This window comes from Barbatula barbatula (genome assembly GCF_947034865.1).
Source record: "Barbatula barbatula genome assembly, chromosome: 1".
Taxonomy (NCBI): Eukaryota; Metazoa; Chordata; class Actinopteri; order Cypriniformes; family Nemacheilidae; genus Barbatula; species Barbatula barbatula.
In genome coordinates this window covers 27,156,056-27,174,364 of record NC_136766.1, presented here as the reverse complement: position 1 = coordinate 27,174,364, position 18,309 = coordinate 27,156,056, and the positions used below count along the sequence as shown (strand labels likewise).

The window sequence follows — 18,309 nt, the reverse complement described above, 5'->3', positions numbered from 1 at the left end:
CACACACACACACACACACACACACACACACACACACACACACACACTCACTTGTGTAATGTGATTGAGTGTGCAGCTGTACAGCTTCACCCCCTCCCCTCAAACACTCTAGCTTTCTGTGTCATGCTCTCTTTCATGTATGCTCGCTCTTTCATTTTCTCTTTCATTCTTTGCTTCTTTCACTCACTTTCCACCCCCCCAATCTCCCGTGCAATGCGGCTGACACACAGGAAGCTCTAATCCTCGCACAATGTCCCTTTCCCCCCCAAACGTCTCTGCGCGGGATGAAGGGGCGGCGGAGACCGACCCGGGCAGCTGTCCCTAAAATGGCTCCTAATCCTGCCTCTGCCAGACCCTTGAAACCATGACAACCTGTAACCAAGGAGAGAAATTCTGAGGTTGAGAGGGAGAAAGACAATGAGCCAGAAACAAAGACATGTGGGAGAAGTTGGTCCACTCGTGTTCAGAAAACGAAGAAGACACGTCTCAATCAATAATGATAGAAAACAATGTCCATTTTTCAGTGCCAAAATGTGGCACCTTAAGAGGCAAATGATGCTGCACCTGAAAGGTTTTTCCTAGTGTAACAGAATAAGGTTTTCTTCATAAACCAGCTATAGACTTACTGATAAATCACGACCAAAGCTGGAAGTTTATTCTTAAATGATACATTGTATCATTGCAAGGAAGGAAAAAGATGTTCGATTTCAACCACACGATGGCGACACAAGCACGGGTATCCAGGACCTCCGCAACCTGCGTTTTCTGAAAAGGGGAAAAAAGACATTCACAAGACCACATGCCTTCAATGAATAACCTAATTTAAAATGTTTGCGAATGTTTTAGTTAAAAAATGATTTGTAAAATCCATTTCCATACATCTAATTTTAACTGTCAAGCGGAGGATGGATGGAAATGAGTCTATAACAGCCTATCTATCTTGTTAGTAAAAACTTTGATTTATCTGGTAAAATGGCAACAGCCATTTTTTAACGGTTTGAATACCATATATATATATATATATATATATATATATATATATATATATATATATAACTACGCCGTTTTATATATATAAATCTATATCATATATAGGCTAATAATTTTAGTCGCAAAAAAGATGAGATTATTGAGGTCGTAATTGTGTCTATAATGTTCTCCGGTCCGTCCCTTTACCCCACCCCTTTACTCACCGTCTCAAACGGTGTCTGCTTATCTGAGAGCAGAAGTAGGCCCACATCAGCTGATAAACCTCAGTCAACTCCAGACAATCTCGAGCTCGGAGAACTGTGCACGGACACGGGCAGCCATATGATTTCGAGCCGAGCCGATCTATTAAAAGGAACTCTAGACTGACATTGATCTTGACTACGAAAATGAACGTAAGATAGAGATCATCAGCACAAGCTTCATCGTTTATCCGATGCCATATCACCTGGAGGAAAAGGTAAAACACTTTATGCGTAACGGGTTCTTCTAGTGTGACAGTGACAGGTCGATGTTCGTCGATATAAAGAATACGGACCTCAGACAGAAAACATGCTATTGGATGGCAAGCCATCCCTTACAGATAAAGGCAACACTAAACAGGCAATATATGGACAATAACTACAACTACATTACTGTAAACGTGTATTCTATATCATAACCTTGCATAGTGTAAGTTATTTTCAGTGCTTCTATGCAGCACGGCTGTGGCTCAGGCTATAACCTTTGAGTTATTTTGTTTTATATGTTTTTTCCCTTATCAGGATGTCCTGAACCTTGCTCTCTGATCTTATAGATTTTGCATTGGTGTGGCTTTTAATTATCACATGCAGCAACTGTCTACTGTCCACCCACTCACTGCGAATCTTTGATCATTCTGTCTGTTCACTGTAAAAAGAAACAGTTAAAAAATAAGTTAAAAAATAACCCGATTGCCTTCAAATTTTGGGTTGAATTACCAAAAAACAACAGATGATTTTGCACATTGTTCAACACATTTGGACTTTCCTCAATGTGACTTTCTTCTTTAGCGATAAGACCTTCCTTAAACTGAACAACTAATCAGATTTATATGGCTACTTATAGTTGGACCCACATTTCAGGTTCAATAATTGTTTTATTTTATGACGGGCAATAATGTTATTTGTTATCTTTTAATGAATGAATACGTTCCGCGGTTCGAAAAAAAATCATATGAAATATGCTTTTATTATTTCCAAGATGGCAACAACTCAAACGATTTGACCAGATTTGGAAAAGAAAAGCTTTTTTCAAAATGTCTGTATTTTGTCTTCGCTGTGATTAATGCAAGTATATCTTATGTTATGTTTTGCTTCAGCACCTGAACTTACTAAAGAGCACAGTCACAGCCTTGTCTTCTCAAAATGCTCTTCCGATCGCCAAGGTTAAAATACTCTAGCTGTCAATTTACTAGCTCTATACCGTATGTGCATTTTTCTTGTAGTCATGAAAAAGTTTCACAGTATTCTTGAGCGTAGCTCTTTTGAGTCCATTGAACCTTGAGGAGCATGTGACGAATCAGCATGCTGACGTGCCAAGAAATCTCCAAACTAAAGGGCATGTGTAAGAGAGATAAAATGAGAATCGACAAGTTAAATTGACCATGACGTATTAAGAATCCATTCCACTTGGTCTATGGTGACTAATAAAAAGAGATCAAATGGATCAATGTCCATATCAAGGATGGTGTACAATATCTATATCTACATATAGCCTATATAGAAGATGTATATATCTATACGCTGTAGTATTGGATAATTTATATCATTAAAATTGGAACTTAATGTTTTTCCTACACGTGGACCTCCTGTACGCCTCTTTTTTGTTTACTCACCTTAAAAATCTGTTTGCTTTGTCATCTTCTAATGGATCAGTAATAGCCATACACATGTTTGAAAAGCAGATGAGTACCCTGTTAGTTACTTAGGAGAGTATTATATGTGTGTGTTTATATAGAAATATGACCACTGAACACTCTTCCTGTAATCTTCCCAGATGTCGGCTGAAAAGATCAACAACTAACCAGCACATTTCGAAACCTTCTTAAAACACTGAACTTTCATAACAGACTGTAGAACTGTTTCTCTGTCGTATCCTTCATCCTACCAGTGCCTTAAAACAATGGCTTCCTACAGCCCGGCTCCCACCGAGGAGCTGTCTCCTGAAGTCTCGAATGGCAAACTCAAAACAAGTGGCTCTCAGGAGTCTATGAAACTGAAAAAAGAAATTTCTTTGCTCAACGGCGTGTGTCTCATCGTGGGAAACATGATTGGCTCTGGAATCTTCGTCTCACCAAAAGGCGTGCTGATGTATAGCGCCTCGTATGGGTTATCTTTGGTAGTCTGGACAGTTGGTGGGGTCTTCTCCATATTCGGCGCCCTTTGCTACGCTGAGCTTGGGACCACCATCACCAAGTCGGGTGCCAGTTACGCCTACATCCTGGAAGCCTTTGGAGGATTTCTGGCATTCATCCGTCTATGGACATCCCTCCTTATCATCGAGCCCACCAGTCAGGCTGTGATAGCCATCACCTTCTCCAACTACATGGTGCAGCCCATTTTCCCAACATGTATAGCACCGTATGTGGCCAATCGTCTGCTAGCTGCAGCATGCATCTGTGAGTTGGTGTGTGTGTGTGTGTATTTACGAAAGTTTTGTGTGTTAGCTTAAGGCAATGGTCGTCAAAGTGTGGGTTGCATCCCATTGAAGAAGTGTCGATTCTTCACACTGCAATTTTAACATTTGAACACAACTGGGTGTAATGTTTAAGAAGTTTGAGGGGTGGGGTGACCATACAATTTTGAGAATCGGTGCCTTAAGATATGCAAAAGTACGTGTGTGTAATTTGAATTATATTTCAGATGTGTATACATTAGAATAGATGCATCCTTTGTTTGTTAAAGGAACAGTTTACCCAAGAATGAAAAATCGGTCATCATTTACTCACCTACGAGTTGTTCCAAATCTGTATACATTTCTTTGTTCTGATGAACACAAAAAAAGGTATTAGGATGAATGCTTGTAACCAAACAGTTCTAGCCACCATTGACTTCCAAAGTAGGAAGAGTACAATTACAGTTAATTAAAGTGCCCCAGAATTGTTTGCTGTTCTATATTCTTCAAAATATCTTCCTTTGCACTCAACAGAACAAAAAAAAATATAAAGTATCGTAGTCAATGGGGTCCAAGAACTGTTTGGTTATAAGCATTCTTCCAAATATATTTCTCTGTGTTCATCGAAACAAAGAAATGTTGGTGAGTTTGGGTGAGTAAATGATGACAGCATTTTTATTTTGGGTGAACTGTCCCTTTAAGTTAACATGATGTCAGTTTCAATCAGTATTTGAAAGATTGATATTTTAATATATGACAGAATTTTTTTTACAAAACAAAGTACTGCATTAAATGTAATCTTAAACCAGAGATTAAAATATCGGATATAGAACTGAAGAGTATTCTATATAGAAGTATGTAGTATTCTACAACATAACCCCCCCCCCACCCATTCACAAAACTTAACATTTCTAGCCATTAAAATATTATGGAGCTTGACATTAACTGGAAAATAGTTTATTCATTATAAAAGTAGCCAAAAAATGTATATCTTTTTATATGTATTTCAATGCTCATTTTGTCTAACTTAAAATTATTAGTCATCCTGAGGCCCCCTTCGAAGTCAGCCAGGGCCCCCTGTTGAGAACCACTGCTCTAGAGGGACAAGAGATATAAAGTGGATAATGTATTGGAAAGTTACACGGTATGACATTATGAGCCATAACGAAAGTGAGTCAATGTTGTAAAAGGGAAGGAGAACCGAATGTTTCAGACGTGTGCAGCTGATGTTGAACTCAGTTCTCGTGATTCTGTCTCACGCAGCACAGACATGCAAGATATATAGCCACATCAAAAACAGACACCAAAAAGAAGAAACTGATTTAGGAAGTGCACGTGTGAGAGTTGATAATCGAATTGAGATGATGAATGTTTGAGATCTGCAAAACACTATAGAATATTTAATTGACAGCGGCTGAGGTCATAATACTGGGAATGTGCTGATTTCTAGAAGTTAAAGTCCTCTAGATTATGACTCTGACCCTTATGCCTAATAACTAATGACACCTCAGCAAGGCACAGAGTCAAAAGGACATTGAAAGAGTAGCGTGCTTTCGAAACCTTACGATCCAAGTCGCTTTCCCTCTCTTTATGTTTCGATGAGGTATATTTCAGTAAATTTCTTAAAAAAACTCTGAATTCCCTTATAACATGGTGTTTGGATTAAAAAGCGGTATTTACTGATTCAGTGCAGTTTTTTTCATAAAAATTTAAAAAAATATATGAAATGGTGACGAAACCACTCAGCAATATACGCGATTGCCTACCATATGTGTTAACTCTGTAAGAATGGGAACTGTAGATTAGACAGACAGTAGAAATCAGGGTGTGTTAGCAGTTTGTGAACTTGAGGAAACATTGATAGCAGCTATATCAGATAAAATGAAGAGCAAGACAAGAAATCTTTTTTGGAGCAGAGCGAGAGAATGTGTGTACTCTGTGTTCTTTATATTCAGAAGCATTAGAAACAAACAGTGATGAATATAGTACCTATAAGCAATATTTGAGTAAAATTACGAATATCTTGCAAGAAAATTACTTTGGCAGAAGTGAAAGTAACCTTTTAGAATATGACTTGAGTAAAAGTCTTAAAGTAACAGATACATATTGTAGTTACGTTTCAAAAGTACTTTTTATATTAAATCTACTTAAGCAAACGTAAATCATTTTTCACTTATTTAGCATGAAAGATAAAAAATGATGCTTAGACAGAAATGTACAACTTTGAAAAAGGTCTGTCTCAAGCTCAGTATTGTTTTATCAGGAACAACATGTTGCCAAATGGCTAAACTATCAAAATACAAGTTCAGAAACCACATTTTTATAAGTTTACTTTATATCTTTCTTTCCTCGCATTTCCCTGACAGTAACAACTCAGACATTTGATAATTCATCTAAGCTGAAAATCTATTTCAGTTCTGTTTCTATGGTTTTATTTTGTTGTAAAGAACATGCAAAGGGAAAAAGTTTCAGAGTAAAAGTATACATTTTGTTCAGGAAATGTAAGTGAGTCTGCAGATATATAAAGACTCAAGTAAAGTACAGATACTCCCCAAAAATACTCACTGTACTTAAGTATTTTTACTTCATTACATTACAACACTGGAAATAAACAAATCATGTTTATTTAACTCTAATATTGCCAACAAGTTTGTGTGAGGGTTATGTTTAGAGGTAGGTATAGTAGATAATATTTTAGGATGGAACCATTGTGTCTAATGCGTGTGAGGTATTCACTAACATACATTTGCTGTGTATGTGCACAGAAAGAATTGTCTTGTTAGAATATAAATGAACTTCCTCTTCGAAGTCTGGCCAATCTGAAAAATAACAATTCTCTCATACTCATTTATTTCCATTAAGGTTCTTTAAGGCTTTAAAAGCCATTGGACAGACTTTGAATTTATTTCTAATAATGTCAGAGCGTGCGGAATATCAATCCACAGAGGCTTACAGCTAGACGTTGAGTATGACGGAATAAAATGGTAACTTACAGTCAGACCTCTGTGTAAATGCTGCCTAAGCGCTTTCATTCCCTGCAAAACAACCAGCAGGAGTGCTAGAGTCAGCAGCCCTGCTTCCTCAAGCCAGGAAGACTACCTTACAAAACACACACGCACGCACAGTTCAGGGTCAACAAACTGACCCTTGAAAATCATTGATCCTCATGAAAAACAAGGGAAGACCATATGCATTTCATGTTATTGACGTGATGTTGTGACTAGACTTTGCAAGAACACCCACATCAGGTTCCTTCTTTACTGGAAAAGCCTCAGCACGTTCCTTAATAAAATGCATTGAATCGTATTCTGAGCAAAAGTGTGTCTTTAATCTGAAACTGTGCTTGTTCTGCAGGTCTGCTGACCTTTGTGAACTGCGCCTATGTTAAGTGGGGAACGCGGGTTCAGGACTTCTTCACGTATGCAAAGGTCATCGCCCTCATCGCCGTCATCATCACTGGCCTGGTCAAGATATGCCAGGGTAAAAATGAAACACAACTACATTTCTCAAAGACCTTTCTGTTCTCGCTACATTACAATGCATTTATGTTGTTCTCTGCATATTTGTTCCAGGTCACACACAGAATTTTGAGGATATGTTCTCAGGTTCATCTCAGGATCCTGGTGATGTGGCCTTGGCATTGTATTCTGCTCTTTTCTCCTATTCTGGATGGGACACTCTTAACTTTGTCACTGAGGAGATCAAGAACCCAGAGAGGTGATTGTCACAAACCCAATGTGTAATTTAAAGGTTCAAGAGGTTTCGAAATTGATGGCGTCCCAGAACCGTCATTCTCTTTATAAGAAAACATTGTTGGACACAGATACTATACTGTATAATTATCATCAGAGTATACTGTATATAATATAATACAGAGTATACAGTTAAAAGGTGTGAGCTCTTTAGAGACATTTCAACATTTGTGATGGAATAAGGCTATAATTGTGATTTTAAGGATAACTTATGGTTAGGATTTGAGTTGACTATAGACTTTTTTTTACAAAAATGTTGTTTCATGGTGTTAGATAAGTTCCCTAATGGTTGAGAAAAATATTATTTTTGTTGTCATTTACGACCTGCATGACTTTCATTCCTTCGCATAATTTGATTTTTTGAAAAGAAAGTTGGTAACCGAACAGCATCGGCACCCATTCACTCCTTAGGTATGGACACAAAACCAATGTAAGTGAATGGGCGTCAGTTAACAACATTCTTCAAAATGTATTTTTTGGTGTTCTGTGGAAGAAAGTCATACAGGTTTGAAATGACAAGTAAATGATGAGAGAAATTTGCTACCACATCCATATTTCCCCATGTTTTACTCACCCTCAAGGCATGCTAACTGAATATAGTTTTCTTCTTGAAGAATAAGGCAGTCTGAGTTATAATACCACGTATCATTTTACTTCCAAGTGGTAGAATGGGAGTGAATGGGTGTTGACTTTTTGAAGCTCCAAAAAGTGCATCCATCGATCAAAGAACTGTTCGGAACAGGTCTACTGAAGCGAATCGATGCGTTCGTTTAAGAGAAATATCCATATCGACAGCGCTAGCTTCCATCATCTCTCGAACGCATGTGAACCAGAGGCTTGTTTTTCCGGCAGATGAAGCAGGCATGTCTTAAGTTCCAGTGACGAACGCTGCATTTTCCGTTTTGTTCCAATAGGATAGCATCTACTCTGGGGGGAGCATTCGTAACCATCATTTGCCGGAATTACTATCCTCTGGTTCATGCGCATTCGAGAGATGACGGAAGACATCAACGTTGACAGGGATGTCAATTTGGATATTTCTCTTAAACAAACCCATCGTTTCGCTTCAGAAGACCTTTGTTTAGACCACGGAGCCGTGTCGAGCCATTCATTGATCGATCGATGCAGTTTTTGGAGCTTCAAAAACACCCATTCACTCCCATTATACCGCTCGGAAGTAAAATGATAAGTGGTGTTATAACTCCGACTGCATTATTCTTTAGGAAGAAAAACATATTTAGTCAGGATGCCTTGATGGTGAGTAAAACATTTTGATTTGGAAGGAAAGTATCCGCACAAGCCTGCATTGATTCCTGGATCTGCTACCAAGTTTAGGGAAGAACAGATCACACAGGAACTGAGTTCTAATATCTTTAACTCTTCTTCTGCAAAAGCATGAAATTAAAACATGTGATATGATATCACTCTGAAAAATATGTACGTGGTACAATATGTTTAATGATGGGAGCACAGGTAAGGTAAACAGGGGTTTTGTGTATGCGTGCGGTTTGCAAGAACAAAAAAGGGCTACTGTCATTGGTGGCCCAGAATATACAATTCGCTACAAATAAGAAACACAAGTTTTACACAGAGGTCCAAACTGTTCCTGACAACAGTAAGAGCCGTATGAATAACATAACTGTCACACAGGAATACCAAAGTGTGTAGTCCCCAAAACATCTCCCCCTTAGCAAAATAACTTTGAGCTCCGGAATAAAATGCACACTTTAATCAGAGTCTTCACAATGAAATTACTTGCACATTAATGCCTTTTGTTTGCCATCTGGTGGTTGTTTTTATACATTGCAGAAATCTACCATTGGCAATTGCCATTTCAATGCCTATTGTCACAGTGATCTACATTCTAACCAACGTGGCGTATTATGCAGTGTTGCCCATTCCTGCCATTCTGGACAGTGATGCTGTTGCCGTGGTGAGTACCTATCTCAGGTGCTGGTCAGTATTGCAGAGACAAAGAAAATCCAGAATCCCCCATCTATTACATTTGGTTCATTTTAATCCACAGACATTTGCAGACCAGGTATTTGGGGTTTTCAACTGGACAATACCGCTTGCCGTCGCTCTCTCCTGCTTCGGCGGTCTAAATGCATCTATATTGGCTGCTTCACGGTGTGTTTTGTTTATTATGGTGATTATTTATTATGTCTGCCACCTTTTTCTCTCCTAGGTGTCAATTTAACAGACTAAACTCTATATACATTCTAAATGTATAGAAATGCATAACTGAAATGTAACCTTGTATGCAATCCACTCAAGACCGGATTTTCTAAACATTTAAGCGATAGTTCACCTAAAAATGATCATTTACGAACCCTCTTGTATGACATTTTTCTTCTGCAGAACACAAAAGAAGAGAATGGCTGTACCCATTTACTTTTTTTGTATAGGCACAAAACCAAGTCAATGGGTACCGCTGTTATTTGGTTACCAACATTCTTCAAAATATATTATTTTGTGTTCTGCATAAGAAGGAAAGTCATACAGGTTTGAAAAGACAAGAGGCTGAGTAAATGATGACAGACTCTCCATTTTTGGGTGATCCATCCCTTTAATTTTCTTAAAAGATGGTCATTATTAAGGAGAGGATTGATCGCCTTCAAGGACATTGTGACATCAAGCTGACATAGAGTCTCATTTCATTTATTTGTCATTTGCATATCTTTACTTAGGCTGTTCTTTGTGGGCTCCAGAGAAGGCCATCTGCCAGACTACCTGTGCATGATTCATGTTAGCCGCTTCACCCCCATCCCTGCCCTGCTCTTCAATGTCAGTCCCCACCTGAGCATTTGTGTGTTTGTGTGTCATAATTCATTACATCATAATTAGACTGTGCTCACGTCTGTGCCGTCCTTTCCAGTAACGGTCATGCGTATGTCATTATCCACATATAGGACTCGCATGTGCAAGGCTTAAACAGTGTCTTGTTGTGTGGTAGGGTGCAATGGCTCTTGTTTATCTGTGTGTGGAGGATATCTTTAAACTGATCAACTACTACAGCTTCAGCTACTGGTTCTTTGTGGGTCTGTCTATTTTGGGACAGCTGTACCTGCGATGGAAACAACCGGACAGAACGCGACCGCTAAAGGTGACGCATAAACCACATCATACTTTAATATATATCAAATATAGTACATATAAGCGATATATTATTCGACTACTTTAAACTTGAATGCATCCGTGTGTTTCTTTCTTTTTCAGCTCAGTCTATTCTTCCCAATAATATTCTGCATCTGCACGGTGTTTCTTGTGGTGGTGCCCTTATACAGTGACACCATCAACTCATTAATTGGCATTGGCATTGCCTTATCTGGAGTGCCAGTCTACTTCCTGTGCTGCCATCTACCTGCCTCCCGCAGGCCTATGTGGCTCCGCAGGTTTATTGGTAAGTTTGCCAAGTGTAGGTTTTCAGAGGTATTATTGTAATACATTGGTTCTGCGCAACACAAGAGGTGAGAACTCAGTAGATTAGTGACGGCCTCAATCGCCATTTACTTTCATTGTATGGAAACAACATGCAGAGAAAGCGATTAATGCTGTTTGTCTTTGTAAACATTGTTTCTTCTGTGTTCCACAAAAGACGTTTTTTGGGGTGAACTCTCTTTGAGGGTCTTTTAAGATAAAAGGTCATCATGCTTTTTGTGCTGTGGCTTCTAGGCTCTGCAGCTCTCTGCCTCTAACACTGATAACTATGGGTTCTGTAAATTCATTGAAAAGTTTTCTTAAGACACACTTTTTGAAACAAGCTTTCGATTAACAGCATGCAAAGGCGCTTTTAATCTTTGTGATCGTTTCATATGTAATTTGTCCTTATTCTAAATTGTCTAAGCAGTCGGACTTTGTAAAGTCTATATTTCATTGATAAGCGCTTTGTGAGTTTTATCTGTGAAAAGTCTTATATAAATTGTACTTTTTATTCAACAGCATCTTCAGGTTTGCTCATTCAGAAGGTGTGCTACTGTGTTCTTACCGAGATGGACACAGATGACGAAAAAGCAGAATGAGAGGACAGTACACTGACTAACTATATCTGGAAAACACCCCACCCCATAGAAAGAGGCCACTGTGGTGACGACCTCTATTCATGTTGTTTAACACATTTGAGATTTTAGATCAATCATATGAAGTGAGAACCTTTAAGTAAAGTCCTTTATATTTATTGAAAATATTTATGTTGAAAAGTTGCTTATAGGGAGTAAACAACAAACTCAAGAGGAAACTACCTTTGAACATTGAGGTTGTTACAGGGCTTGGTGTGATGATGAAATGATAGCACTGATAAAAGATTAAATACTATGTGAAATTTGTACCAGCTTGATGTAATGTGAATGTTTTTGTATATCCATTAAGCTGACAAGATTTCAATTATATATATACACACACACACACACACACACATTTTAATGCTTACAAACTAAAGAAGTGGGGAAAATAAATGTGACAACACATAATATTCATTGGCTTGGAATATCATAAGCAGTATTTAAAAAAATTACAAGGACAGTGTTATTGTGGAAGTGTGATCACTCTGGTTGAACAAGTCAAAAATAAAGGACAGGCAATTCTGTTTGTTTTTGCCAAAAACATCTGTGTGTTAATCTGTGAGTGGAGAGTGTGGTCAGATGGACGAATAAAGTGTGAGATTCATTTCTAAAAGCCAAAAGACAACAGTTAAGAACAAAATTGCTCTTTAATACGAATACATAATACGACAACTTTTCCATTGCACACTTAGACTTAATTTTACCATAATTTCCTCAGTCCATCTTAATACATATGTACAAAGCAATGGCGCAATTTGCCATTGATCTTTTAGCCAATCGTGTCTTCCCAGGGTCTCTTCTTATCTTTGGGAACAGTTGCCTTTCCCGTTGACATTGGGGCTGATGACTGCTGCAGGGGGTTGTGGGTAAAAGTCTGCCTCAATGGACCTTGCAAAGATGCAGAAATGTACATTGTAAAAAGAAAAACATATGCCAAGCTGTGTAATAACCAATATGGCTACACGAGTACACACACAAGCACATTCACAAATCATTAAATCTTTTGTTGGAATCATTTATTGAACTATTCATGTTGCCTTTTGAGATACCATGTAATGGCATGTGTCTTCGCTGAAACTAAAACCCAAAATGGTTCCAAATTGGGAAAATGTATCCAATATGGCAAAAGACAAATGAGGAAGAAATATTAAGTATAATACAGGGCTAAGCATGTCTAACCAGAGCCTAATGCCAAGATTTTTGAAAAACATTCTTACTGTCATGTCCTGAAATGTATTTAAAGGCGACAACTATAATGTACATGATGTATTTGTCATGTTAATAGTTAAGCGAAGTGGTACTGTTCAATTCTATTTGTGCAGAGCTCGGAGTAACTCGGCCTCTTAAAAAGCATTTGAAATATAAAGTCAGGCAGCCATTTAGGTGGATAGTACTTAAATCTAAATCTGTTAATGTAAACAGTAGATGCAGTGGCTTCAAACTACTAGGTTTTGATATAGAGAATGGATCCTCACCTTTGGCTGCCATATCAAGATGCCCTTTAATTCTCCTTTCTCTTTCCTCCAGCTGCTGAGCCAACTGAGCATTCTTCCATCCTGAAAAAACATGCGCACACGTTAGAGGAAGCATTAAACGGACATAATAAATAGAGAGGGGGATAAAGGAATAAAATAAATTCCAACTCCACACCTTTCTTAATGCTTTCAATGAAACCTTCATTTTTAGGCAGCGCTGAGGGTGGGTGTGCGATGCGTTGTGGGATGCTTAACTTCTCTCTCACTGCTGGATGCCTAAGCAGGGCAACCTGACCCAGGGAGAAGACATTAGAGGTCATCCAGTAGGTAAATACAGCCTGGAAAAAAACACAGATAGCGTTACACCAGTGAAAACTAATACAAAAGAGAAAACAGATCTTGTCACAAATAGCATGTGATGGCTCGGTTAAAGGCTGAAGCACTTGGGACAATGGAAGACATATGAACTTACCGTGGGGAAGTTAATAGTCATAGGGAGGATAACAAAGGGCATGATCCTGAAGACAGTCTTCATGGCTCTCAGATTGGGGTTGTCAACACCAGATTCAGCTCCCAACTAAAAACATGATGAAAAATACAGTTTTAAAGCAAGATGGACCCAAATATAAACTAGATGTCAAAGCGCATTCATCCCAATATGCCTTAAAAACATTTAGGCTTTTAAAAAATACATTTGGTAGTGATCCCCATAAACATAGTCTATGAGTTGGTTAAATTCCAAATCTACTAAGAACATTTAATAGATGGGAATTTAGAAGTCTTTTTTCTATGAACAGCCATTACTGTGCCTCTGCTTTATTTGAATGGGTAAAAAGTAGACTTGAGATTTATAATATATAAAAAATTATAATAAACTAATTCATATTATATGTAGTAAATAACTCGTTTATCTATTTTTTTACGCTTTTAAATGCTTTACCTCCAAGATGGCAAACATTGTGCCGGTCACCGCTAAAGGGAGAATGTAAAATGGATCAGATGCTGTTAGATCTGGGAACCACCAGAGGCCGCCAGTCTGTAAACTGGGTACTGGGAGATATGCCATTTTGCGCAAGGCGATGAAGAACGAAATGAAGATTGGAGCCTGAAGGGAAAGATGATAAAATACAACACATTTGGTTGTGACACATACACAATGTTATGAAACGCACAGTAATATAAACTAGGGCTGTCAAACTATTAATCGCATCCAGAATAAACGTTTGTGTTAACATAATACATGTCTGTGCACTGTATTTATAAAAACATACACATACATGTATATATTTAAGAAATTTATTAAATGTAAACATGAATAAACATTCATATAAAATGTAAATTATTAATAAAAACATATACTGTACATGCATGTCTATGTGTTCATAACTACAAATGAATATGCACACAGAAATATATTATGCAAAAACATGTTTATTCTAGACGCAATTAATCGCTATTAATTGTTGGACCACCCAAATATGAACATTATGATGAGTCAGTAACTGACCTGTATCAAGGGCACAAGAAACCCACGCAAAGGGTTGACATCATGTTTCTTCTGAAACATCGTCAAGTCAGTGTAGGCCTTTGAAACTAGAACCATATTCATATATGTCAGAGCAAAGAACAGTATTGTGAAAATTATTGTACTGCTCAAGTAAACAGTGGGACAATACACACACCTCTTGCTGCATTATAGAGAACTAATGAAAAAAGAACAGGCAATGGGCTCTATGCATGCGAGACTGTACATTGTGGTGTTATATCGTATTTAAATGTTATAACAAAATGTTAACCTATGAAAATATCATTTCAAATATGGTAGAACAGCACTTCTATATACCAATGCTGTGTGCTGCAATGTACAGCATCTGCTAAATTGAATTACTTTCTGCTTTCCAAAGTCTTTCCAACCAAAAACTGTAGGGTTCTTCCTGTAAAACACGGAAGTCCCGCATGCATATAGCCCATAGCAATGGATAAGACAAAAAGTACATAATGGTTTATAACAAAACACTTACAATCAAATTTATTTCCGCTCTGCTTGGCCTCATTCATGCGGTTAGTGAGTTTGGTCATTTCTGGCATGACGTTGTTCAGCTTGGCCGCTTCCCTCTGTCCCTTTACGATGACAGGGAACACAACACAACGGGCAATAATAGTGCCTGAAAAACAGAGATTGTTAAAACTGAGATTATTCATGTCAAACCAATGTGATGAAAAAAGCATGCTATACATTTGTGTTAATCACACTGAACATATGACCATAACAAGCTTAAAGACTTAAGTGATTTATCAACCTAGTTTCTGATTTTCAAAATTCTGAAGCAGATATGAGTTCATTTACTGTGCTGCCAGCTCACCTTATTCTTATTCATATATATATATGTTTAATAGAAATCAGACTTTGCTTTTGATTTTTTATTCAACATAATATAGTAAACAAAACATTTATGAAAATGTTGGGACCCCAACCTAAAATTTTATTGCACAACCTTTAGAGGCAATCACTGCAAGCAAATGTTTTCTGTAGCTCTCAATGAGACTCTTCCTGAGCAAACTGCTCCAGCTGTGTCATTGTGTGTTGATGGGTGGCTTCTCCAGACAGCAAGTTACAGCTCTTGCCATGGATGTTCAATAGGATTCGGATCAGGACTCATAAAAGGCCACTTCAGAATAGTCCAATGTTTTGTTCTTATCCATTCTTGGGTGATTTTAGCTGTGTGTTTTTGGTTCATTATCCTGTTGAAGGACCCATGACCTGCCACTGGGAAGTACGTTTCGCTCCAGAATGCCTTGATAGTCTTGAGATTTCATTGTGTCCTGCACAGATTCAAGGCACCCTGTGCCAGAGGCAGCCCCAAAACATAACCAAGCCTACTCCATGTTTAACTGTAGGTCTGGTGTTCACTTCTTTGAAAGCTTGATTTTTTTTCGCCTGAGAACATAGAGCTGATGTGACATGCCAAAAAGCTCCAGTTTTGACTCATGTGTCCAAAGGACATTCTCCCAGAAGGATTGTAGCTGGTCAACATGAATTTAAGCAAATTCCAGTCCTCCTTTTTCTTTCAAAAGTGAAGTCCTCCTAGCCCCCTTTTCTCAAAAAGCGACGGATGGTGCGATCAGAAACTGATGTACCTTCACCTTGGAGTTCACCCTGTATCTCTTTGGCAGTTATCCTTTTGTTCAATCCAAGGGACATTTTCCTTTTGCAGCCGCGCCCAGGGAGTGACTGTTGTCACAGGAACATAGAGCTGCTTGGAGATGGTTTGTATACTTTACCATGCTTGTCTTTTATTTTATTTCTGAGCTCCTCGGACAATTCTATCCTTTGCTTTCTCTGGTCCATGTTCAGTGTGGGGCACACAATGATACTAAACAGCACCGTGACTACTTTTCTCCATTACATGGGCCGAATGACTGATTACAAGATTGGATATATGTGTGATACTAATTAAAGAAACTTAATAGTTTGTCATATCACTATAACCCAATTATGTATTCTCTTTTCTAAGGGGTCCAACAAATGTGTCCAGGCAATTTTAGAATATCTTTGTAGAACAAGCAATAGTTCATCTTTTCCACAGCTTCTTTGCTTTGATCTATGGCATACCAAAGGCATGCAAGTATACATGATACAATAGCTTTTAATACCATCACTCTTCAGGAAGAATGAAGCATTATTTCAATGAGCTGTGATGGTACCAACAAATTTGAGCATATTTGTATATATATGCTAATAATGTGGTGAGGATTGAAAGGAACTTATTAAATTGAACTGTGGCGTTTTTATTAATTACTTTAAGTATGCTAATGAATGGACTAATACTATGGAAATAATGAATGGCGTGTATTACAATTTCATACATTTTAAATACATTCTTACCTGCAACAATAGCACCCCACCATGGAAGTCCAATGCTAACATGCATAAACTCGAGCAGATTCTGGATCAAGCCGACAGGTGTGTAGCTGCCCAGTCCAAGCTCTGAAAGGCTGACCTCAGCACCAACTCCCTGTAGAACATCTAATGCGACAACAGGAGCCTCAGCCACCTGCTCTGTGATTGGCTGCACGGCTGCAGGGTCAGCAAAAGGATTTAGAACAGGGGCTGAGAGTGCTACATCTACAGCTTCTGTTGGAGGTAACACACTCTGAACGGCTTCAGTTTTCTGTAAAATAAACAAAACGTACCAGTAAATCTGTATCTCCAAAACATATGAAATAAAAGTGCAGACAAAAGATCTTTCTCTATAAAAAAATTATCAGCAATTATTTTATAAATACAATGCAATGCAATTCAAACTAAAAAACAAAAGTACAAATCTATAATTGAACATGGCTTTTGGAACAACCCACCTCTGAAGTGCTGCTGTGTCTAACTGCCACAGTGCTGACCAATAAGAACCGTCCATGGTTGTGACCCCCAAGCAGTGCCCTACCAAGTGAAGCTTTATTTCCTCTGACAGTGTGAAGATGTGATCTTGGTACAAACCACTGAAATAAGAGTCAACGTGTTTGAGACACAGCTAGACAAGAGATCAGTATTAATGAACACAAAGTTTAGTACACAAAGAACGCCGTTGTTCTAACTCTTATGTAAACAGGAACGAAAACAAATTTATGCAATGGTCCCACTAAGAAACCCAGACTACACATGCCACTTGGTGACTAGAAAACATGCTCTTTCAACAAGAATCAAAGGGATAAACATGATATATATGTGTATATATATACACATATATGGACGCCACATACGTCTTAACAGACATAAACAAGTGCTTTTAAATCAAATGTAAAACAACGATCAACAGTAATCTGCACATGCACGTCTATGAACTTAGCTGTTTAGCATCTCTCAAAGTCAAGCCATACAAATAGCTACTGGATTTGCGAACTTTGAGTGACATCTCAGTATACAAACAATCACACACGTGCGACTAACCTCGTTCTCTGTCATAACAATAGGAACACTGGAAATGCCCGCTTTTATTTGTCGAAACAAACATGTCCTGAGACATCCTGTAGCAACTCCACTCTGGAGCGCAGCCATTTTTGAACAGAACAGACATTGTACGGGAAGCGGAAAGGACAAACGCGTTTCGTCTCCGCTCCCTCAAGAACAGCGAATGTGCGACTGGGTGCATGCAAATTAAATCAAACACAAAAAAACAAATAAATAAACAAACCTAGGTGGTGGACTAGGCAGTAGTCTATCTATAGGCTGAGTATCCATAATTCCACTTATTTGTTTGCTTATTTTTTTTGTTTTTAATTGCATTTCGTTAAAATAAAATTAGATAGCTGCAAAGAGAATTAAGAATGTTCAATTAATTGTATGAACAACAAAACACAAAGTGAATAGGCTATATTTACAAACATATGCATATATCATATACA

At 38.1% G+C, this 18,309-nt stretch overlaps 2 protein-coding genes across 2 annotated transcripts; one reads left to right on the top strand and one right to left on the bottom strand.

Moving 5' to 3' along the window:
- The first annotated feature begins 1,176 nt into the window (after window positions 1-1,176).
- Window positions 1,177-12,050, top strand: slc7a7 (solute carrier family 7 member 7). The gene is made up of 10 exons (XM_079459269.1): window positions 1,177-1,447; window positions 3,004-3,625; window positions 6,976-7,101; window positions 7,194-7,338; window positions 9,183-9,306; window positions 9,400-9,503; window positions 10,064-10,160; window positions 10,330-10,479; window positions 10,593-10,776; window positions 11,316-12,050. The coding sequence occupies exons 2-10, from the start codon at window positions 3,130-3,132 to the stop codon at window positions 11,393-11,395; spliced, it is 1,506 nt and encodes a 501-aa protein (XP_079315395.1). The 5' UTR covers window positions 1,177-1,447; window positions 3,004-3,129; the 3' UTR covers window positions 11,396-12,050.
- Window positions 11,740-18,036, bottom strand: oxa1l (OXA1L mitochondrial inner membrane protein). The gene is made up of 10 exons (XM_079459388.1): window positions 17,855-18,036; window positions 17,269-17,406; window positions 16,796-17,081; window positions 14,931-15,074; window positions 14,417-14,502; window positions 13,850-14,014; window positions 13,382-13,486; window positions 13,085-13,247; window positions 12,910-12,990; window positions 11,740-12,322 (listed from the first exon to the last, which is right to left on the bottom strand). Exons 1-10 carry the CDS (start codon window positions 17,960-17,962, stop codon window positions 12,204-12,206), a joined length of 1,395 nt encoding a protein of 464 aa, XP_079315514.1. The 5' UTR covers window positions 17,963-18,036; the 3' UTR covers window positions 11,740-12,203.
- Between the last annotated feature and the right edge of the window lie 273 nt (window positions 18,037-18,309).

What these genes read in the sequence shown, in the direction of transcription:
- oxa1l (XM_079459388.1), bottom strand. Translation starts at nt 17,962, where the DNA reads ATGGCTGCGCTCCAGAGTGGAGTTGCTACAGGATGTCTCAGGACATGT. An exon ending in TTCTTGTGCCCTTGATACAG is followed by an intron (nt 14,015 to 14,416) that starts GTCAGTTACTGA and finishes CTTTCCCTTCAG; the next exon opens with GCTCCAATCTTCATTTCGTT. An exon ending in CATTGAAAGCATTAAGAAAG is followed by an intron (nt 12,991 to 13,084) that starts GTGTGGAGTTGG and finishes ATGTTTTTTCAG; the next exon opens with GATGGAAGAATGCTCAGTTG.
- slc7a7 (XM_079459269.1), top strand. Translation starts at nt 3,130, where the DNA reads ATGGCTTCCTACAGCCCGGCTCCCACCGAGGAGCTGTCTCCTGAAGTC. An exon ending in TCTATATTGGCTGCTTCACG is followed by an intron (nt 9,504 to 10,063) that starts GTGTGTTTTGTT and finishes ATCTTTACTTAG; the next exon opens with GCTGTTCTTTGTGGGCTCCA. An exon ending in GTGGCTCCGCAGGTTTATTG is followed by an intron (nt 10,777 to 11,315) that starts GTAAGTTTGCCA and finishes TTTATTCAACAG; the next exon opens with CATCTTCAGGTTTGCTCATT.